This window comes from Aptenodytes forsteri, unplaced genomic scaffold (genome assembly GCF_000699145.1).
Source record: "Aptenodytes forsteri isolate BGI_AS27 unplaced genomic scaffold, ASM69914v1 Scaffold76, whole genome shotgun sequence".
Classification (NCBI taxonomy): Eukaryota; Metazoa; Chordata; class Aves; order Sphenisciformes; family Spheniscidae; genus Aptenodytes; species Aptenodytes forsteri.
The window spans coordinates 4517901-4541882 of NW_008794444.1; the positions used below are offsets into that span (position 1 = coordinate 4517901).

Sequence of the window (23982 nt, forward strand, 5' to 3'; positions counted from 1 at the left end):
ATGGAAATCAGTAGGGACCCAAATCTGCACCTCTCCCCCGTGTCTGTGAGTAGATGGAGCCGTGGCCATGCTGTCTGCTGGTGCTGTGAGCTGCAGGTTGCACAGCCCATACAGGGAAAAAAGTATCTGTGCTGGATGCTTCGGTTTCTCCGTGTGCAAGGAGATGTTGCACATCTCCCAAGGGAGATGACTCTTCCTGATTCGACAGACCCAACTCAAACTCTACAAGTTCATCTCAGTTGGCAGCCAAGTCCCAAGGAGTTCATCGGGGAGGCGGGTGGATTAAGAGGGCTGGTTTTCAATGGGTAGGATCCGACTTGAAGAGAACAACATGCTTTTCATGCCAAATAAGAAGATTGTTACTAATTCCTTTCTTCCAGGGTTTAAAATCCAGTGTGCTGGCACCTGTCCCATACATTATACATTACTTCCCAAGCACAGCCGTAGGGTTGTCCGTACATAAATCCTCATCTGCAGTTTGACAGCAGGGTGAAAGATGATGACAGAGCAGGGTGAGAAATGTGGTGTCAGGGGGAGCATCAGGATGGGGAGCACCCTTCTCAGAGGGCACGTAGTCGAGCGAAGAGCGCTGTAGCTGACGTGCCTTTGCTGGTCTCAGTTGGCTTGAGTGTGCTTGTCAGGACTGAGCAATACCACAGACGGAGCCCCGCTACACCTTTCTCTTCCTCTTGTGTTTTGCAGCATCCCCTTCAATTAAGCTTCTTGTGGATGACCCAATAGTGGTGAACCCTGGAGAAGCAATCACCTTGGTCTGTGTGACGACAGGAGGGGAGCCAGCCCCCAGCCTGACGTGGGTGAGGTCTGCTGGCATCCTGCCCGAGAAGACGGTCCTGAACGGCGGCACTTTAACAATACCTGCCATCACGTCAGACGATGCTGGCACGTACAGTTGCATCGCCAATAACAATGTTGGAAATCCTGCGAAAAAGTCCACCAACATCATCGTAAGAGGTAAGTTGAGCTGGCAAACTATTGACCTTTATCTTGGAAGATTAATTGAATCCTAATCCGACAGGATAGCAATGTTCACGTAGTGGTGTCCGCTGTTTCCACGTGTATTTCTGGTCATTTCTACTAGTGCATGTGACGAGTTAGTGTTGGCTTCACATAGCCAGTGGCTCTTGTGCTGGGCTCAAACCCCTTAGCTGGAACAAGGGTGGCGTGGTGCCCCTTTGTATTGTGAAGATTGCAGCAGCTCTCCCATCCAGACTGGAGACAAGTGATCGCCAAAGGACACCATGTCTTCTGAGCATTGCCTGTGCTGATCCCCTGCGCTCACTGTCTTGGCAGTGAACGCATCCTCAGCTCCTGGAGATGTCGTTACCTACTTCACCCTTTTCTTCCTCCTCATCAGCTGAACATGTTACTGAAATTAAGGCTGTTGTGCGTGCTGTGAATCTGCTGCCATCAGACAACTGCTCCCTGGGTAGGAGCTTTAGATTAGTACCTATGCTTTAATTACACTAAATAGCAGGATAAATGTCTGTCTTAGATAAGAGAAGAGTGCTTGCAGAACAATTACTGCCAGGTGGAGAGAAACTCTCCCTGGTTGTTTATCGCTTTCTGGATAACTCCAGGGACATGGCCAGTTGGTTTGAAGAAGGAGTTCGATTGGCTGATAGGCATCATCAGAGTGGATTAATCTACCTGAACCAAACAGTTCATCTGAAACTAATTTTCTATAATCTAATCTGTGAATGGTAGTGAAACATAAACTCCCACGCTATAGGAACTTTAAATAATAGCATGTGATTAATCATACTCAGGAGAAACTGCTGTATAAAGAGCCAGTGGTGTGAATATTTTATGAGAGCCATAACCCCTGTTCGCTTCTTATTGCCCAACATATCATACTCTTCAGCAGGACGAGGAATTAGAAGCTATTTCTGTTCTGGAGGTCAGGGAGAGAGCATTGCATCAGCCTAGGTCTGCAGGAGTTTATCAGGAGATGTCCGTGGATTTATTTGTAATATTGTATTTACATTTGAATTTTTGACGTTTGGCTTAGGGGGTTTGTTGTCAAGAGGCAAAGGCAGTCTTGTTTCAGGAACATAGCATCGACATTAATTTGCTGTGATTTACAATGGTGATGAGGTTGTGAAGGGAAGATGTGAGTGAAACACACGCTCGGAATAAGCAAAGGAAGAGGAAAGGCTTTGTGTGAAAAGAAATCTCGATATTTTAATTGACCCAGCAGACAGCACCGGAGAGCCTAGAGGAAAAGCCAAAGTCCCTAGCTCCCTGCAGATACAAATTTCATGAGTCATAGCATAATAATAATATGCCCTCACATTTTTATTTATAGAAGACCATGCCGATGAGATGCCTAGGAGCTGCAAGATGTTGAACAAAATATCATTAAAGCATTTGAGGTGACTTTTTTTCTTTTTTCCTCTCTGCTGCGTGGCCCTGTTAATTCTGAGAAGGGACCGCAACGAGGAACAACCCATTAAATAAATGAAGCACAGCTCCCTTTCTAGCCCCAATGTATTGCTGCCTGCTATAATTTCCCCCTTATTATTTTTGTTAAAGGGGAAGAACTGTCTTTTAGAAAAAAACCTTTGTTCCGGTCTTGGTTGGTTTATCTTTACTAAAAGTGATGCTAAATTTAGGAGTGAAATATGAGAGAAATTCATATCAGGGTTTGGATTTTACTTTGTGTATATATTTCTTAGCATTTTGCCTGTAGCTCTTTGCTTCTCTCTATTTCATCTCTCTTTTTGTTGTTGTGTATCAGGATTTTCACACAGCAGCTGAAGAGAAAAGAGTATTTACTTGAAATAGCATCTAAGCCTTGCAGGAGAAGCATTTGGTAAACGCAGTTCACATCTTCTGTCAGGTGGACTACCAATCCCAGGATTAGACAAAAATCCCCTAATCTTAGCCAGAAAGAAATGTAAAGTTGTCTCAAAGCATCATCAGGGCTCAGATGAAATTTGTTCACTTTAAAATTCACTAAATTTCACTGTGCGTTTATCTGAACGTGCCTTTATTGTATGCGCTTTATTCCATGGATGCTACCTTACCTTCAGCGGCTCTTGATTTTTTTTCTGGGCATTTTGCTATCTTTGTGGCTGACTGCCAAGTCTGTGACTACCCACCACACCTGACTTCAAAGCCATTGTGAATGATGTCACATGTCCGCCACTCATTTAGTAATAATGAAAAAATCCAAACCTAGAGAGAATCCTTCAGAAAAAAAATAAATAAAAGTGAATAAATGAGTAACAAAAGTAATTTATCCTTTTTGAAAGTCAGAAATTATGTGGATCGATAAACAATAGAGGCAACAGATGAGGCCGTGTTTAAAGAGCAGATTCAGGCATTGAGGCGCCGACATGACACCGAGGTGTATTCAGGTCAGCTCTGTTCTCCTCCATCAATCTTTTCCGAGACCCTTAAAAAGTGGGGATAAATATAGTGAAATGGCAAGATGACCAGATATGACGGCTTGGGAGAATATATATCACCTGAGAGATGGTGCAAAATGTGCCCGCGTGGAAGTGCTGTGTAATGTGTGTTCCCTGCTTCTCCAGGGTGTAAATAACTAGTAATACGTGTTCTCTGCTTCTGCAGGTTGTAAATCACTAGTTTCTGCAATTGCCATGTGGTGATGAAGGAGTGGTGGGATAGCAGGTGCCACTAATGGTCTCAGTGCATTGCTTTCCATTTGTTAGCTCCCAGGATTTATCTGGAAGCCTCCTAACATGCATAAGCATTTAATATGTTCTCTGTTTTTCCGCTGTTACTTGATTTCCTCCCCTTCCAGTGAGCATTGGCACGGAAGGAGATGTTTGTTCTTAAAATAAAAAACAGACTAAAGCTGCCCTTGCGGCGAGGAAGCCATTTAGTCATAACTGACTTTGGATTTTTTTTTTGATTTTTTTTTTTCTCTTTTGGCCTGTATAACTTAAAAGTAGTCGTAAATCCTTCCAACAAAACCAAGCTGGGTGCTTGCTCGTTGGTTTGGATGTACACGGATCCCTTGCAAAACAACAGGCATTGCACACAGCTCTTGAGGGAAGAAACTCCCTCATACGCTGCCTCCTTAAGCAGTTAAATTAACACTTTCAGATAAAACAACGTCCTCTAAAGATAACCCTTTCTGAAGCAAATTGTACGCTGCACGCTCTGCTCCCTTTGTCTCCGTTCTGCTGAGATGTTGTGTTAGTGCCTTTCCCTTTCGGCTGTCAGGTAATGTTAATGAATGTTTTGCTGAGATGGTAAAGAGAAATTGTTTTGAGGACCACAGTGGCGTTCCTTAAGAGGTACAGACATAATGCGGTATCTTTCATTTCCTCGGTTTGCTTTGAACAGGAGCTCCCCAGAGGCAGATCAGTGGCCGTGTGCTGTTTACCTGTCGAAATCTTAGTGAGGAAGTCTGTGAAATACAGCCCTTTTAAAGAATGGCATTATCAGGTTAACTGTACCCAAAGTTACTGCAAAATATTTCATTCCATCAAAGACATTGTCGTCCATCAAGGTGTCTTGGGTCAAACCAGAGAAAGAAGAAATGCACTCTCATTGCAGCAAAGCTGGCTGCACACCAATTCTAATTATGAAAGTTTCTTTCTAAGTATTTTCTTTAGATTAATGAGTTCTTTAAATGATTGCAAGTCTGCTAGCATTTGAGTATTAGTGGGTGTTCTCATCAGTGGCATCTTCACATCCTGCTCTCAGCCTGATGATTAGAATAGCTTCCCATAACATATTTCTAGACAAAACCATTAGAAAGCAGAGGAAGCTCTAAGGGAATCTTGACTCCTCTCATTCTAGCAAAACTTGATGTTTTAATCCTTCTCTTAAAAAAAAAAAGCTCTCTCAAGTAGCACCCCCTCTGGATAAACAAAGTTCCCATCAACCTCCATGCCTGATGTGTGTATTTTTTGCTCTGCTTGCTTGGAGGATGTTCTGTTTTTCTGACTTTTCCGTGGTAGAGCGAAAAAATGTTGTTCTGATGCAATGGAAATCATTTGTCATAAAGGCCAGGATGGAGAAAATCTGTTGCACTTCTTTCAGAGTTCTTTCCCACCCAAAATATTTGCTTTCATCATGAATTTGTCGCTGTGTATCTCTGTTGGTCTCAACTAGAGGTAAATGATAATCAGTCTTCGTATGGATATTTTGTTAATTAAAATAAGAAGGAAACACACGCATATTTGTGTTAAAATCAAGTGCAAAACCTTGCTCACTCACAGCCCTTGGGCCAACAAACATGGTGATACGGATACTTCTTCATGTCCCATGCACGCACAGCTACGCAGAGAGGACTTCGGATTATTGCCAGGAGCTTGGTAGTTAGAGACCTCACCTGTGGTGTGGCCCCAGGCTCAGCTCCTTGCCTTGATCTGGCATGGCAAGTTGAACATCCAGCTTATCCCATGTCCCAGGAAACTCTTCTAGCCTGAGGGTCTTTTCGACTTTGCTGTTGGAGGTTATTTTACTCCTTTAAAATTCTCTCTTCAATGCGTATTTGGAGAGGGAAGCAAAAGGCGTTAGAGAAATGGTAATATTGGCCTTGTAATCCTTAAGATACTGCATAAAAGCATGATCATCACAATACCATACAGATTTTGGGTGACAATTTGAAATGTCACAAGAGGCAGGAATCAAGATAATCATATGTCTGTGGCTTCTGGAAAATTATACATTTTCAACATGACTCAAACTGGGTACTCAGAATTATGAGAGCATGGAAGAACAAATACTCCAAAGACACTGCGAAGGGGAAAATGAAAATAAAATCTCTCTGTAGCTACCAGTATGTCAACGAAGAATTAAAGACTTTTGATGGTGAAGGCTGTAAGGTGGCTCCTCCATCCAGTAAGAGAGCAAAAACGCTGGGTAGCATCTTTGAAGGACACCTGTGCATCAGATTGGGAAACAGGTAGAGCCAGAGAAATGTTTTACAGGTGTTGAAGTGCGAGGCACTGAAATGATTTGGAAGGGTGTCAGCGTGCACCAGCTCGGATTTGTTGCCTCATCAGCAACATCTCCCATTACCTTCTTTAAATAGATCACTTTGTCTCTTCCATTGTACCTGCAGCTTTTTTTTAATGCCAATTGACTCTGACTGTGTGACTTTTCCCTTTTGTGAAGCGGAAACATAGTGTTTGGAGTTAATTTTTCAAAAGGGTGGGATTCCCTGTCAGTTTAAATATAAAATAATAATTTTAAATGACCTGTGCTCAACATTAGCACAAAAGCTTTTGCTGAACAAAAAGCACTCTGGGGAAGTGCATTTTAAGGCCGAGATTGCTGGAAGTACCTATTCCATTATGTCTTTAAAAACTGTATGTGAACTGTGTAGTAATGACTGCTAAAAAGAAGGTGGGGAAAAAAAAAAAAAGAAAAGACACAGATGGTGAAATAAATGAATTTTTTGTTGCTTTTGTAATAGATTAAAAAAAATAAAAATCCTGTAATCTGGTATTACTGATGTCCATTCTCGCACACCTGCTTACCCTTCTGCTTTCCTGCAATGGCTCTGTTTATCCCAGAGCTTTTTCTTAGGAATTTCCCTTGTTGGTTTAGAGCAGTTGCATGAAGTAAAGCATAAAAATAAAGTCTGTCTGGTTATACGTCAGCACCTCTGCTGTCACCCCTCGAAGATCCTCAAATGCTGTTAATTGAAATGTAAGCAGAGCTCCCACGGGCTGATGCCGAGTGCCAGAACAGAGGCAGGGCTCATAAGTTTCATCCAAAAGGTGGAAATTGGGTTTTGGCGGCACCCGTGACAGTCGTCACCCAGCAGGTCACCCGGCAGTTTTGCAGCTGCTGGATGCTGGCCAGCGGCCGAGCGATGTGTCCATCTGACACGCGTGATTGATGGCTGGCATCATCTGCGACGGTGGGAGCGCTGGTTGGGGATGCTGGCTCCAGCACGCCAGGTCTAAAATGTCGGGTTTTCTGTGCAACTAGCAGAAGGACCTTTTTTTCCTCCTCCTTCTTTTCCTTCTCTCTGTATGCTGGGAAGGTCTCACAGCAGACTGATTATACTAGTGCTTATTTCATGGCTGGAGAAAGCCGAAGGCCTTGGCAAATATCCATACATATAAAACGGGCATTACTCCACCACGCAGAGGTGACCACCACCATTGACTTCCTAATGAGGGACTGTGCAGGCGCGTGGAGCTTCGTTGCGCGTGGTGCTGCATGGCCGCGGGTGCTGCAGGCTGCGGGAGGCTGGCAGAGATGGGCTCCCCGGGATGCTTCAGTAGGGTGGAAACTCGGCAGCCCCAGTGCTGGCTTTCAGTATCCATTGATGATTGTGCTCTCCTTGGGGCAGACTAGAAAGCAAGAGTGATTTCATGAAAGTGCCAAGGTTTTGAAATTCATATTCCGGAATAGGACTAGAAGGGCCCTCCTGGGCCATCGAATCCAGCTGTCTTTATCCCAGGCATCCATTTCATCTCATCTCATCTCTTGTATAATCTTTTTTTTTTTTTTTTGTGAAATGACCAACTCCACCTACAATTTCGATAGCTTTCTTCCAGCACCCTCCCAGCTCTTCCCGGGAGTCTCTTCCCATCTCTCACTGCTCTGACACCGAGATCCTCTCTCATTGCCGTCATAACGTGCCTGTGGTGTGTTTGCTGTCCCTTGAAAGCAGCTTTGCTGTGGAGCGGCATCAGCTCTGCGAACGCCGTGCCGGGATGGAGGGCTGGGCTCTGCCTTTGCTGAATCACTGTGGCAGCTGGGCATCTTCACCCTGCCGGGGGCTCTCCCTGTCCTCCCTCTTGCATTATGCCAATGCATATTTTTTATCATATTCTTAAGCAATTTACTTAACTCTTTGTTTTAACAGCACTCACCACCTTGCTTAGTTTCTGCTGTGTCTTGTTGGACAAGACAGATTACCTTCCTCCGGTGTGGGATTTAAATGGACCTTTCAAAAATGTTTGCAAATGGGCTTCGGGAGAGACCCCCGCGCTGGATGAGGACGAAGAATAGCTCTGTAAATTGGAGGCTGGGCACCAGCCTGGTCTCTCACCCCACGCCAGCCCTCCCGGCTCGCCCGCAGGAGCCAGCGCCCCTACAGGCATTTCCCCGGGGCCTCTTGCAGCTTTTTAAGCATAAGCACAGTTCAGTCCAAGAAAAAAAAGCGCCAGCCAATTCTGATTCTTCCACCGAGAGATGCAGCCTGTGAATGGGATTTCAATGAGACAAGATTTTAGCCTAGAAAACCTGATCTTACAGCATCTCCAGCGTGTTGCTACAGTCATAAGTTACCAGTGTGCTATCCTAAAAGTTTACAGCTCTGAGAATGAATGTGTAAAAAAGTTGAGCTTCAGAGTTTAATAAGTCCATTTATTTTTATTATCTGCAATAGCAGTCTCAGGCATGTGCGCTCTCTCCCAGGCTGGGGTGTATCACGGACGAGTTCATAAAACGGTTCCATATAAAAATGTAGATGGCTTATTGATTCTTCTGCCCTTTCATTAGGACTTCTCAGAATTTTTGTGTACAGAAATTTTATTTTTAAATAAGTTCGCTGCTCTGCAAAACATCATGTGGTGCCTGTTGGGCACCACATATCTCCAAAGATATATCAGAAGAGATTTCAAGAGGTAGTATTCATTCGATCTCTCTCCTTCTGACCCTTGCATTGTGGCTGCTTCAGGTAGCCACGTTCTTTCTTCACCGGGGCAAAGCAAAAAAGTTATCCTTACTGTTGGTTTGCTAACAATTATTAACTACTAATGCATGATAAATTTTTTTGGCAGGTGTGTAGTGTCGTAGTTTAATATTGTGTTAGATCTTGGATGGTTAATACATGATGAGGTCTGTGTAGTCTTAACAATGTTATCATTTTGGCAGAAAAAAATTGAGTTTTTCAAAGTTTTGTGTTATCCTGAAGAGAGAGGAAGAGAAGAGAGAAGAAAGAACAGTGCACAACGTTTTGTTCTAATGTTACCAAGATACTTTGATGACCTTGAAATGTGTTTTAAAGTGCTTACTTGTATTGCATCAGGCAACTGTGAATGAGATCGGTAGGTCTCTGCCCAGTCTGACAAATCATTTTGCGAAGTTTTTTAGGATCCCAATTAATTTTTGAGGCATTGAACTGTGGAATAAAAACAATGTTGAAGGGAAATGCATCCCATGTTGGCATAAATCCAGGCTGTAACGAAATCCTGCAGCCGAATAAAGCTCTTGAGCCACACAAGAAGCAGGAGATGGGGACAATCCGGAGTGGAAGCCTTGGAAACTGCGGGTTTGCTCTAAGTTTTGGAAGAGAGGCAAGTACTGTGTCCTGAGTTTCATTTGCAGTGTGTGGGCAAAGAGAAGAGTGAAGATTTGCAATATATTACTTTTGGGCATCCAGGAAAACTCAGCAAGGCTTTTTTTTTTTTTTTTTTTTTGACAGCTTTGGCACAAGAACTAAACTTTATAAAGCCATTGGCCCTGGAAAACACCCAGCTGCAATGTGCAGAGGATTTATAATTTGTTTGGCAAGTGCACAGCCCACTGGGGATCATGTCAGCTTCTCTGAATGGCTTAATTTATATCCCAGTTCTTGTCTGGCTTGTGACAAGGCTTGTGAAGTTCCCGTTTGCCCGTGAATTGGGCAGTCTGTGGGATGGGGCAGCCCTGAGCCCACAGGTCTGGCCGGGATCACACGCGGTACGTTGGCTTGGCAAGCTGTAACAGAGTGGGATTTCGTAGCATGGGAAATGTTTTGGGTTTTTTTCCCTTTCTTCTGCTTGGGGTTTCAAAAAGTACTGAATGCCAGCTGCCAGTTTGTCTCCGCTGCTTATTGATCAGCCCTCATTCATTTTTTGTTATTTCACCCTCATGTACCCACCTTGCTGCGTTCGAATCATTATCTGCATCTTCTTAAAATCAGAGATGAAAGCAGCCTTCCACCAGGCAGAGGGGCTGCGTTGTGTGCTGGTCCCTGACAGCACAGTCCAGTTTCTGTCCCAAAATCAGCTTTATTACTGGTGTGACGCCACTGGGGCGACTCCTGGTTTTCACAAGCAGGGAACCACAGCCAGAAGGTTGTGCAGTCTCCACCCCTGGAGGTTTTCAAACCCTGAACGACCTGGTCTGAGCTCACATCTGGCCCTGCTTTGAGCAGGAGATTGGTCTAGAAACCTCCTGAGCTCCCTTCCCACCTGAATATTTCTATGAACCTATATATCTTTGCTTTTCTGATGATGCTTATTTGTCTTGAATATTTACTTCCAAAAGCTGTTAAAAGAGAAACCATGCTGTGTTTCACATACTTTAATCTCGGCTTAATCTATTTAATGGATCATATACTGAGTAACTTGTAAACGGAAATCTTCTTCATTACAGAGAAGTATACGCCTCCCCTTCCTTCAATAGAAAAGCAGGGAAAGAAATAGGAGCTAATTAACGTAAAAACAGACACCTGCCACATGGCATCTCCAGAATAATAAATAATTTTCTTTTAAAAATTAGAAGGATTTATAAAAATAGAGAGAAAACCTGAAATCTCTCCACAGTATTTGCATTTAAATTGAAAGTGCGAATGCATCTGGTCTTGTAAGTGCCAAATAATTATTTGGTATTAAAAAGTTTGGAGATACTCTAGTAGAAGATGCTTGACAGCTTAATTGTTCTGATAGCTACTGAAAGTTAAGGTTTTGAAAAACTTTAAGCTAAAACCGTGTTGACAGAAGGAAAATGAACTGTTGGTAAAATGCTGAGAATACGTGTCTCTTTTTAGCAAGACTTTACTTCAAGTCTGTCTTTGGATAGGAAGGTGGCTAAAAGGAACATGCAGGCAGCATAATTTTGTTAAAATTATCTTGCAGAGTCCTAAATACCCTATTTAAGAAATGTGAATTTTGAGAGTGGTCAACATTGGTGCATTCTCCTTAAAAGCTCTGTGAATGTTTATGTAGTTACGCTATTTTTTAATGTTCTCCTTACAACCCAAACAAGGTGCACCCTGCCTGCTCGCACGGCAGGCGTATTTTCTGCTGGAGAGAGTTCTCTTATGTGCAAACATCAAATAGCATTATTTGCTGCTAATGCAGGTGAAGCTAGCTCTGTGCAGGGCTTATGGGTGATTTTATTTGATGTTAGACCGACTTTTTAATTCTGAGAAAAATGTGCAGGCCTCCTTTCAGAATAAGAAAGTTTCCATATCTCAGCAGTGGACCAAGAAGTTTTACAGGGTTATAGAGATGAATCATAAGGTAAGAGAGCTTTCCCTGCTAGACGAGAAATAAAACAACGGTATGATGCTGACCTTGGCAGACCTGCTGGTCTCCCGTCAGCCAAGAATGAATCTGAATAACAGAGTACAAAATAGATGCAACTGCTGTGCGGGCAAGCTGGCAAGACTTTGAGTAGTTAATTCCAAACATGCTGTGGGCTGGTGCTATGCAGAAGATGTTGAGGGATCTATCCCATCCACTTTCTCTTCATCCAGTTTAGTATTTCTGTAAGAGAAAAAGGTGAAGCCCATGGCTGCATACGAGGTGGTCACTCTAGGAGTTTCTGGGTCCTGTGAACTGGCTGGAAGACAAAGCACGTGTTGGCAGATTTCCACAGTTTTGTGTTTTGAGGGGGTTTGTTGCTTTGTTTGGTCTCAAGAATGGCCAGGAAGGGTGACTGTTCTTACTGAAAGACATTGAAATGTGGACTGACTTGGTCTGTATGGTGGATTTGCAGACCCTGCCAGGTCACATCTGCCATGACATTATTTGAGACCCAGTTTAAACACCCTAGGGAGAGTGTGATCTGTGGTGCAGGATGGTTTTCAGGATAGCTCAGAGACAAAAAGCAAAATCTGGATGGAAAGAGGCGTCTGTTGCCTCGCAATCACACTTTGATTAAAAAAAAACACAAAACAGTGGGATTATAGTAGCTGAGTGTTAGAATAGCACAAGAAATCGAAGGTGAACAGTAGAAGGAGGAAACGGAAGGTCTTGTAGAAACCTTGGCGTATCCAGAGGGAGGAGCTCAGGCACCCAAGGCTGCTACTTGAGCAGCTCAATTTGCTGCCGGTGTGCTGTCTGATTAGAAGTGCTCAGTGCACAGTGACAACGAGGAACTGCAGATGGAACTGTGAACTGCAACTTTTCATTTCTTTATCCATTACTGTAATTAGTGACCAGCAGATATATGAGCCTTTAACCATATATTTTAGCCTTTCTTAAATGTATCTTCAAGTAACTCTAAATTTGGACTTTTTTTTTTTTCTTTTTCTTTTTTTTTCCTTCTGTTTACATTATTCCCTCAAATCCATTAATCTTACTGCTCTTGCTGTTTGGAAAATTGAATTCTTAAAGCACCAGCTGGACACAGAGTTTTTATCCAACCATTTCAACAACTGCATCCCGTTAGTAAAGTTTCCTATTTTTTATTGTCCAAGAGTCACACCCTGCTCCAAACTCAAAACTACCAACGCATCATGAGGTCCAGTTTCACTAGAGCAAAGTTTTCTGCCCCTGACCTGGCTACAGGGTGCTTCATTGGAGCGTAGCATGAAGCACGTGTCCAGGTTGGATCTTAGGTACGTTTGGACGTGAAGCTAAGCTGGGACATTGCTTTTCATCAGGTGTTGATGTGGCTGTGATGTTCACAGGAGAATAGGGTGGCCTTAGAAAGGGTTCCGTTTGTAAATGCGGTTTCCTGTTTGTTATTGAAATTTCCCATATGTATGGTTGCATGTCCGTAACAGTGCTGAGTATGATGGACGATAGTCATGTATCAGAAAGGAACAGAAGTGATTATGTACAAGATACTTTAGAGTAGGCTCCTCTGTGTCCAGAATTGATGTGCAGACTGTACAGATGGTACAAACCAGATAAACTTTCATTGTGGAGAGCTGATATCTGCAGACTTTGTTACGTGGAGTGTGGTTTTGCTCTTCTGTTTTAGAATTAGGCTGGAAGACTGTAATACTGAATGGTTTTGTTATTTTGCTTTCAAATGTTTCGCTGGTTGACAAAAGCAAATTTGAGTTTTCAGTGTTCCATATACTCAAAATAATGTCAAAACGTATTTTAATGTAACAGAATGAAGTTTAACGGACTACACTGATACTCACCAGTGAGAAAGATATTTTGGACAGTTGTTAAGTTGTCTCTACTCAGCTTAGCTGTTCAATAATATAGTTTAAGGCAATATCCTGTAGAATACTGAAGACAATGCAGCTTTGTTGCCCACGGCCAAAATAAACAAAGACTTTGTGGTTTTTTGGAACTTATGATAGGAACTTTTATTTTGCTTCTATTGATTTGATAGAGGTAGACACGTTAACGAAGAAAGAAACATTAGAGAAGGATTTCCATGAGTCTTTCTTCAGTGGGAATGGCTTTTTAATTAGTACAAAGTTCCATTTATGCTGATCATTCACGTAAAAGTAAATAAACCAGACAATGTGGACTGCACTGCAGTTTCCAAGGTGTGGTACTGGAGCAGATTCCTTTGTTTCATACATTCGTTCATTTAATCATTCAGACAAACAAATCTGAAACCCGGCCCAGCTGTGTAGATGTTGGATGATAAACAAATCTGAAAGCCGGCCCAGCTGTGTAGATGTTGGATGATAGCTTTGACAAACAGGTGTCTAAGAAAGCATCAAGAGGTATTAATACTTGTTTTGTTGTTTGCCTGCATTGCAAAGGAGCGTGGTAGGATGGTCCTTATCTCATGGGAAACCAGCGTTACAGACTCCTGGTCAGCTGGTGCCCATGATCCCCCAACTTAAAAGCAGATCTTTTTTCACTTAACGGAGAAGATGTGCGTAATAGTCCAAGTTTGTGATTGCTTTGCAATTATACACACACAATTTTACACAAAGTTATGTGTATCGTTGTAATACAGCAAAGCTCAGGTCACAGAAACAATGCATCAGAGTAATGACGTAAGTTGAAATGTGCCTTTTTCTCTGCTGATTCAGGTTTGAAACAGATTATTTCAGGGGAGCATAAATAATTCAGAATTCCTGCAGTAAAACATCACTTGATGTACTACTATACGTTTTTGTGTGCCTTTAATGACAGTGAACCAAGTAATTTTATTTTTTCCTTATTTCTCAGTGATGGGATACTCAAGATTTTATAAAGATCATGTGTAAGTCATGGAATCCACCAAACCAGATCCAGGTGCTTACACCACATATATTAAATACATCCATTCCGTGTGTTGAACTTGTGTATTTAACCAACTGCTGTGTATTTATTTATTCCTGAAATTTTATATTACAAAGCTGGTGCCTTAAACCTAGACAGGCACAGGTGAGCTGTGTCTGACACCTCCACAGCTGCAAGCAAAATCAGTGAATTGCTCCTTGAGGGGAGGGAAGTTGAGTTTTTATTTTCCTCTACAAAATCTGGGAACCAGCAAAGACTACAAGTATGAGCAACAGCATGCAATGAGAAAAGCTGGTTTCTCAAGATGTCTTGACAGATTAGGAAGAAGGTTTAATTTAGGTTGACAAATACACTTTACAAGTCTTTTAGGGACTATCTAAAAATCTTTGTTGTAAGGCTGTGAATCTCTTGAATTGCAGTTGTGTGAAAGCAGGATTGCTTTGCCCGTCTGTAAGGCTCTAAGGAGATGAGGGACCTGGTACGATTGAAGCAAGAGCTGGTGATGAGTTGACTTTCTTTACCCGCTGCCTGCCTTATATCTTTCTCTCAAGAACCAATGAATCATCCCAGTAATCATCTTTTGGTACAAAGATCACAGCAGTAACGTGGAGAGTTGCTTCTCAGTCTTTCAAAGCAAGCAGCCTAATGTCTGGATTAACAGACTGGAGTTTCTAGAGAATGAAGCAGGGTTTGCAGCTCACTTTCCAAGCAAGCTGTTCCCCCAGTGCTTTTTCTGCTTTTTTCTTTTGATGTGAAACAGAAGTCAAGGGAAAGGGCTTAATCCAAAGCACATAGAAGTCACGGAAGGACCATCATTCAGTGGTGAACTTTGGATCAGAACTTTGGTCTTTTTCTTACTGTTTCTCTGCAGGACATTAGCCTTAAAAATAAAGTCAAGAATCTTTCCAGTTAGCCCAAACTCTTTTTCACGCATGTGAAAAGGAAACATTAGAGGTCAGTAACATCTGAGCACTAGGAAGGGATTGCTGCCTTGTCTGACCCAGGGGATGCAGTTGAAACACAAAATGCCCAGCGGTTTTGGAAGATCCTGGAAGTGAGCTAGATCTGGAGGTGAAGGTATGGGCACTTAAGTGATAAAATGCCAGTGCTGGGTGCTCAGAAACAAGTGGCATGCTGGATGCTGAGTTCACCAAACCTCCAAAATGTGCTCGTGGTGCTCCATGACACATGCAAGTCTTTACATCTGCTTGGCAGATTCTCAGGTGACATTCTCGTCTTGTTTACTGGGAACAGGTTAAAACAAAATTGCTCACGAGCCTTAACAAAATGTGAAAGGGAACGATCAAAATTAGTCAAAGCCACTTCTGGTGAGTGCACAGAGGTTGGACCTCAGGTGGCATCCAACTGCTCAGCCAAGGTTAAAATCAGTAATTTGCACAGTTCTACTTAATATTGCTGTTGCCCTGGGCTGCACACAGACATAAACATCAGCAAACACAAAGCCGAGCCTTCCCCAGCGTCCTGTGTCAGCTTAGGAAGCAGCCAGTAGCCGATAGTTATTATGTCAAAGCCTGCAAATAGTGCAGCAGCTAATGTATTCAATTATGGTGTTTGATGCCATTCATATATCCTGAAATGTGCGTTCACGAGATACGGACATTTTGATGCATTAAAGGAGCATTTTGGGTTAATCAGAGTGGGGGTGGGAAGACATGTCTTAACCTGATGAATGCAAATACACCTTAGTTAAGATACTGAAATGCATTTTATTACTTTGAAATGTAATTAATGAGGGAGGGCAAAGACAGTTTTGTGAGGAGTTTGAGGACAAAAATTGTTTCATCTTTGTTTATTTGATCACGTCATAGTTCTCTGAGGCCTCTTTGGAGAAAGACTGGCACTTTCCTGAGTCTCAAAGTGCAGATACAGACTTATTTGCACATTTGCTGCTATTTTGTAGCCCTGTGTGTTGATTATGTTCTGAAATCTCTGCTGGAATGCTGCTGTGGTTAGCATGTCTGCAGCACCATCTCCCACATTTTGCTGGTTAACCCTGTGTCTCTTTTATTTGCTATATCTAACCCCGTGGAAACCTTCCAATAGTGCCTCAAACATAACCGATAATACAGTGAAAAAACAGAGTCAGAATCCATTGCAAGTTTCAATATACTTGACATTTTAGGAGGGTGCCTGGAAATTATGGTCCAAGAACCTACACATGAGGATAATCCAAACCACTGTTTTATGGAGCTTGACCGTGCATGCAAACCCATGTGCACAATACATACAGAAATCAGCTTTCCATCACCTGGTGGATTTGTACCAGGCTCAACTCAGGTCTTCCCAAGAGATCAGTACATGACACACGATGTACATCGGTCAGGTCTGAAGTCTTTTTGAAGACCACATCCAGCATATGTGAATCTAAGACTCCACACCTTCTTGCCTGCAACAAGCAGCTTTGTATTCCCCAAGACTGCTGAAAGCACGGTCGCTCTGGAAAGGTCTACTGACCCCATGTCACTTTGCCAAGGGCAACCCTGTTAGTTCTGGGTCTGAGACTAGCTTAATGGGGCCCTTCATTGCTGTAATAACTTTTCTTTCAAAGACCTCAGCAGGGTCGTCCCAGCCACTCCTGTCTCTGCCAGCCAGAAGTGCCCTAAACTCTGACTTACGCAGTCCTCTTAGAATCATAGAATCATAGAACCATTGAGGTTGGAAAAGACCTCTAAGATCATCGAGTCCAACCGTCGACCCAACACCACCATGCCCACTAAACCATGTCCCTAAGTGCCTCATCTACTCCTCTTTTAAATACCTCCAGGGATGGGGACTCCACCACTTCCCTGGGCAGCCTGGTCCAATGTTTCACCACTCTTTCAGTAAAGACATTTTTCCTTACATCCAATCTAAACCTCCCCTGGCGCAACTTGAGGCCGTTTCCTCTCGTCCTATCGCTTGTTACTTGGGAGAAGAGACCGACCCACACCTCGCTACAACCTCCTCTCAGGGAGTTGTAGAGAGCGATGAGGTCTCCCCTCAGCCTCCTCTTCTCCAGGCTGAACAACCCCAGTTCCCTCAGCCGCTCCTCATCAGACTTGTTCTCCAGACCCCTCACCAGCCTCGTTGCCCTTCTCTGGACACGCTCCAGCACCTCGACGTCCTTCTTGTAGTGAGGGGCCCAAAACTGAACACAGTATTCGAGGTGCGGCCTCACCAGGGCCGAGTACAGGGGCACGATCACTTCCCTACTCCTGCTGGCCACACGATTTCTGATACAGAATGTATCAGAAATGTATTCTTCTCCACCGTGGCATACCTGAGAGTGGTTCATCTGCTCAGAAGGGTTTCTGACCTGGTGGGTCAGGAGGTTTCCAGTATGTGAAGTGATTTGCGGTCTCATCAGTCTGGAGTGGGAGATCCAGGTTCAATTTCCCCTTCCTACGAAAGAGCCCTAGCTCCTAAGATGCTGTAGCACCACAGCTGCTACTGCCGTTTTCAGGGTTTGGGGAAGGGAGGTTTATTACTACTTAGGGGTGGTGGCAGTACTGCGGTGCTTTCCATCCTTGAAAATGAATGGTGGAACAAGCCCACCAGGAATTCTAATGAATTCTAATGAAAGGCACTCTAGTTTTTGGGCTGCTTCTGGGCCAAATACTGAGCAATTCAGCACTGTCACATCTGGGGCAATTCTGGCCATAGTCCTGGGTCAGAGAGAAGCGTGTCTGCCTATCGTGGCCCCATGCTGCTCCCTGCTCCCACTGTGCTCCAGCTCCACATGCCTGCAGCTATCAGATGTCTTTGGGCACCTGTGGTTGGTTTATTGGGGACATCTTCCAGGTATGGATGGTGATTTTCGTGTGCTTTGGTGGCACATTAGAAATTCCAAGATACACAGGTTAATTGCAGATATCACTGTGTTTATTCTGGTGCCAGGTGAGATTAGGGATTTACAGGTATGGGTTGTTTAATGATCTTACTTAACTCTGAAAAGGCACTGTATTTTAAAGTCAAATTTTTTGCTGATTTTGTTGGTAATAGAAGAAAATGCTGATAGCTGTGCAGTTTGTGGAGTCTTGCAGAACGGGGTTATAAAAACAGTACATCACTGACTTTCAACCATAGGTTGTAGTTACACAGTTGTTGGATTGTTTGATGTGGGGATTTCATGGCTGTTACTGGTGAATATAGTGCCTATGTTCACATGGCTTAAGAGACGTTAAGAGGTTTAATTTGGGGAATAGAGCAAAGAGACTTTTTCCTTCACTTCAGAATTTCTAGAAACTCCCTTACCTTTTCCCATGTAGTGCACTGAGCCACAGTCCTCCTCTGAACTCCTTGTATTTGGATGTACAGGAAAACACTTAGCTCAGGTATACGCTCTGCACAGTTCTTTGGTGATTAGAGTTTGCTGTAGCAGATCAGGACACTGGATGATCCGGCCCAGTTATTTCTTGTACCGAACACTCAGCCGGCGTAAAACCAAACCAACAAGCGACAGCCACAAAAACTTAGTTGTTTTTGTAATTTAGTCCATGAGCCAGAGAGTGGAGCCCTTCCTGGCCCATGAATTAAGTGGCTTATGGCCCAAAGTTTGAGGTTCTGTACCCATTATCTTAGCTTGCAGACGGTGTTGTAGCACTAGCCGTAACAAAGGATAGATCAAAGTTAATGTGACTTTTCTATTAGTCCTTGTTGTTCCTTTATACGAATGAGAAACTGCTGAAATGGTCTGTATAAGCACTTGAAGCAAAGGAGAAAAATTAAGAAATAAAAATAGTTTATTGAGGTTATTAGCAATTAATTCTGTTTGAAATGCACTGCTCATCATGCCTATCATGAGTTATTTTTTTTTCCCTCTCTGAAAATCATTTGCATAATATATTTAGTTTTCTGTGTATGTAAGCATTGTTTGTTCTTCCATTTTCAAACAAAAAAGTTCAGCTTGTGTTTCAAAGTTACTTTCCAGCTGTCATACATTGTATAGTTCATCCTCCTGAATCAAAGCGCGTGTTCATTCTGCTTCCTGGGGAACCGGCTGCAGCTTTTAAAAGGGAATGAGAGAATCTCAGTAAAGACTAGTGCATTTTGGTGCAAATTTACTCTTGATAAAACTCATGAAACTTTCTTAAATAAATGAAATAATAATAAATTCTTAAAAACACATCAACCACTTGGACTCTTGAATATACATTTACGACTCAATAGCAGCACCCAGACCAAGGCCTTTCATGCCATACCTGATCAGCACAGCAAATGTAACGATTTTTTCGTTCTTTGATTAAAAGGGCCGGCTTCCGCAGTGGAAGAAGTTTCTCACACCATGCGTGAGGGGGTGTCCACAAGTAGCCAGATTTTATGCTTCTTTTCCCACATTGAAAAAAACCCTAGTTATTAATTAAATGTTAATTCTTTTCGAAGTTGTGAAAGTGCTAATTCAGCATGGCATTTGCAAGCTCCAAAGAGTTGTTTTGTTCAAGGAGCTGCTGAGCTAACAAAATTGAGTCTGAATTAGCATTTTCACCACTTGTAGAGATGTAAGGAGCTGACGCACTGTGCTTTCTTAGCGTGCTTGGTGCCTCATACATCTATTTCCATTTGACGCTGTTACACTTTCTGTACGCAGCAACTGAAAAGTACATATTACCCGAAGTATGGGATCCAGGGAAATTTTCAGCTCATAGCCTTTGCCGTTTATAACAACATCACACATCACTGGCTGTAAGCATGTAAATATAGGAGGCCAGGCAGGAGCGTGCTGCAAACGGGTCCTTTACTCAAACTCTCCGCATGTGGGGCACTGTGCATGGGTGGGGGGCAGAGAGAGCAGGAGGGGCAACAGGGCGACGTGGAAGAGTTTTCAGTGGAAGTCAGCGCAATGACAAGAAATGGTGGATTTAAATATTTGTCTTCCAGTGCTTGCATTCAACCTGGGTATTTGCTTGCATTTCTAACTGATATTTTCATTGTGGAACTTTCCATTTGGAGATAACATGTACATACATACATACATACTTGTGCAGACATATATAGAGGGAGAGGGATCTTGGGATTGTATAAGTAGCATTTTATATTCAGTACATCAAAATATATGTGTATTTGAAGGACTTAATGGCTGATTCTGAGGCACTCTTCCAAAAATAAGTACCATACTAACACTGCTTTAGAGCAATCACTTTATTGATGTAAATGATGATAGTTTCTGGATAGTTTTATGCTCATTTAAAGAGTGACAAGAAAAAATCAGATAAGTGAGTGGCGGTATTATTTTGCTCCTGTGCAGTAGATTGATGAGGGAATGCTAGTAAAATATGCTGGTCTCGCCAGTAAGATGGTGGGGAATAGTGTTTTCCAGAGTGGTTGTGCCCCCGCATGGGTGTAGGGCACTCCTGAGCACTGAACCTGCCTTTGAAATGGCCTCAAAAAACTCATCTGCCTTGGGGTTCCCATCTGAAACACTGAGACTACCTTATCTCTGCTTTGCTGTGGTTGAGAGAATTAATTTAATTTGTATTGCAGGCTTGAATAGTCTTGGATGCAGATAGAGATCCTTGGGATACACTGTGCCTCTCTAAGCGATAATGTTCTTCTCTCAGTTGTGTGTGCAACCCTCAGCCTCAGGTTGCTCCTGTGAGTACGGGATAGTTTTTCCTCCTCTGCCAAGACCCAGCCAGGGAGGTGCAACCAAGGTGCTCGTGACGGGCTCTCCTGCGTGGTTATATCTCAGACGAGCATCCTCTTGCCGTTGAGCACTGCTAACTCCTGAAGGTGTACTTTCAGCCCCCTTACCTTTTAGAGCTGGCGGCAATTTCCCCACCTGAACAAGGCAGTGCAGTCGGCCGCCGCGGCTCTGCCGTTCGGTGGGGTAAGGCAGCCTGCCTCCGGGCAGCCGTGGGACGGAGGGAGCCCTCCAGGCTGCCACAGGGATGAAGCAGGGTGTGTAAACCAGGGCAGGCTGTAGCCTCAGGCATGTGTTTACCTATTCTCATTTAACCAGCTGGCACAAAGCTATTTTGCATGGCCGTGTTTGTTTCCAGATAGATTGGAGATGACGCTACTGGTTGTATTAGTGATGTTAGGTTGATATCTCTATTTTCTCTTCTCTCAGTGCTCTGATAGCATGGGGGTGAAGAAGGGCTTGTAAATACCTCCAGAGACAGGTAACAAACACTGAAGATTCATGAATTATTTTGGTTACTCTTCAGTTGTCAGCAGCTCAGCCTAATTTAGGTGCTGTGACTTCCTATTTTTCATTTTGGAAATGACAAGTACTTTAGCAATGTATAATTTGTGATGATATTTGATTAAGATCTGATCCTACATAAAATTAACCATGTGCTAAATGTATGCATTGGAAGCTTCAGTGACTTCCCGAGCATCATAGAATCATGGAATCACAGAATGGTTTGGGTTGGAAGGGACCTCTCAAGGCCATCTAGTCCGACCCCCCTGCCGTGGGCAGGGACATCTTCAGCTAGATCAGGTTGCTCAGAGCCCCGTCCAGCCTGACCTGGAATGTTTCCAGGGATGGGGCATCCACCACCTCTCTGGGCAACCTGGGCCAGTGCTTCACCACCTGCAGCGTAAAAAAAATTCTTAGTTCTATCTAGTCTAAATCTACCCTCTTCTAGTTTAAAACCATTACCCCTTGTCCTATCGCTACAGGACCTATTAAAATCATATGCAGGCATCAAGTGAAGCGTGAGCATTATAAGTCTTTGCAAAGTCTGAATATGCAAAATTGGTACTTTATTATAGTAAACTTTTTTTTTTCATATTTCAGCCTTAAAAAAAGGACGTTTTTGGATCACCCCTGACCCATATCACAAAGACGACAACATCCAGATTGGGCGAGAGGTGAAAATCTCCTGCCAGGTGGAAGCCATCCCTTCTGAAGAGCTTACATTCAGCTGGTTTAAAAATGGACGTCCCTTGCGAAGCTCTGAAAGGATGGTCATCACACAGACTGACCCCGATGTTTCACCTGGCACCACAAACCTGGACATCATTGACTTGAAATTCACGGACTTTGGGACATACACGTGTGTTGCGTCTCTGAAGGGAGGTGGCATATCGGATATCAGCATTGATGTCAACATCTCCAGCAGTACAGGTAAGGAGGCTTTCTTTGATATCAGTTTTACTTTGATATAGCCAAACTATGGCTTTCCTTGACTCATAGAAAAAAGAGGTGTATACCCAGAGCACTTCTCACCATGGGGATATCCAAGCAGACCCTAGCTGAGTTGCTTTGATTAAAGGACAGAAACCTGAATAAGTGGCATGTGGTGCACTCTCCCAAGAACACAGCAATGTCTGATTTACCCAGACGAGCCCTCTTTTACTGTCAGAGAAGTTATTGCTTCTATAAAAGGACTTTGACCTTTATTTAGGACTTCAAGGCATCCAGAGTCATGAAAAAATAGCTGGTAGGAAATTACAAGGAGAAACAGGAGGGTGTTATGTTAACCAAACTGAATCCATCCAGCTACTGTACTCGAACAGCAAGTGCCAAGTATGGAGGAAGGAGCTCTTTTTTCTTAAAGATTACACATTGCATGTTGGTGGAATCATGCTATTCCTAATAGGCAAAAAGTTTAAGGAATCTGTTACAGGTATTTCCAGATCAGTGCTTGAATTGTCTCTCTCTTTGATGAGCTAGAGCCTTAGCTACTAGTTCGAATGATAATAAATACCTTGTTATTCCTACTATGGAGTGGGAATATGTAACACAATAGTAATTGCCTGCTTTTCTTCTCATTGCTAAAAGCTGGTTTGTAACCAGTAGATTTCAAGACGTTTTCCCCCAGTAGTTGACTTTAACAACTGAGGTAGGCCATGTTAATAAAATGAGCTAGAAAACATTCTGAATGCAGAATTTTTTCCCTGCCAAAAATTAGTTACAACTAAAAAAAAAAAAAAGAGGTGTTGTTGGTTGATTTCTACAGAGAAGGATAAAAAAAAAGCATTTCAGTTTTCAGAACACTATTTTATGTTAAAATGTAGAGGCAAATAGTGTCAGTATTTTATCTACTATCCATCCTGTCTTTTATATAAAGTGTTGCTGTGCTCTTCCTCAGATTGTGCTTGTTATTCACTGGGGTAAGGCACGCAGTGCATGCTGTTTAGAAGTAAGATGACAAAGAACACGTTGGAAAACACTTTTATAGCATGGAAAGAAAATGTTTAATAGACATCTTCTGACCCCTTTTTACCAAACACATTCAAGCATATGCTTTCTACTTTTTCAAAAAGATTACATGCACGCTTTTTCCTCAAAGAGTATATCCACATTTCTATTCTCCAAATTTTACAACATCAGTAATACTTTGCAAGTACATGTCACGTCTAAACAATCTCTCTTACAACTTAAAAGATCAATTATTGTTTAGATTTTAATACATCAACTTGCCCTACATTGTCAGTAGGATGCTGGTACCATGGATCCCGCTTGAGTGCCACATCGCTTCTGACGTGAGTCTGGAAGGTTTGCCTACTGAAAGGGTTTCATGAAGAATATTTTGTACAACAGGGAGATGAGACAGGATTGACCTGTGGTTTGGATACAAGTCTGGGAAGTAAAGCCATGTGATTTGATTTGATTTGATCACAAGGGCTACAGATGTCTATCTGGACCTCTGTAAGGCCTTTGACACGGTCCCCCACAACACCCTTCTCTCTAAACTGGAGAGGTATGGATTGGATGGGTGGACTGTCCGGTGGGTGAGGAATTGGTTAGATGGTCGCATCCAGAGGGTAGTGGTCAAGGGCTCAGTGTCCAGATGGAGATTGGTGACGAGTGGCGTCCCGCAGGGGTCCGTATTGGGACCGGTACTGTTTAATATCTTCATCAGTGGCATAGACAGTGGGATTGAGTGCACCCTCAGCAAGTTTGCAGATGACACCAAGCTGAGTGGTG

The 23982-nt window shown here is 43.0% G+C and overlaps 1 protein-coding gene across 1 annotated transcript in view; it reads left to right on the forward strand.

Moving 5' to 3' along the window:
• Positions 1-23982, forward strand: part of MDGA2 (MAM domain containing glycosylphosphatidylinositol anchor 2) — a 258623-nt gene that overhangs the window by 88389 nt on the left and 146252 nt on the right. The window contains exons 5-6 of the mRNA XM_009289913.1: positions 703-972; positions 21847-22176. Of these exons, the coding sequence (XP_009288188.1) occupies positions 703-972; positions 21847-22176 (600 nt within the window). The remainder of the gene's footprint in view (positions 1-702; positions 973-21846; positions 22177-23982) is intronic.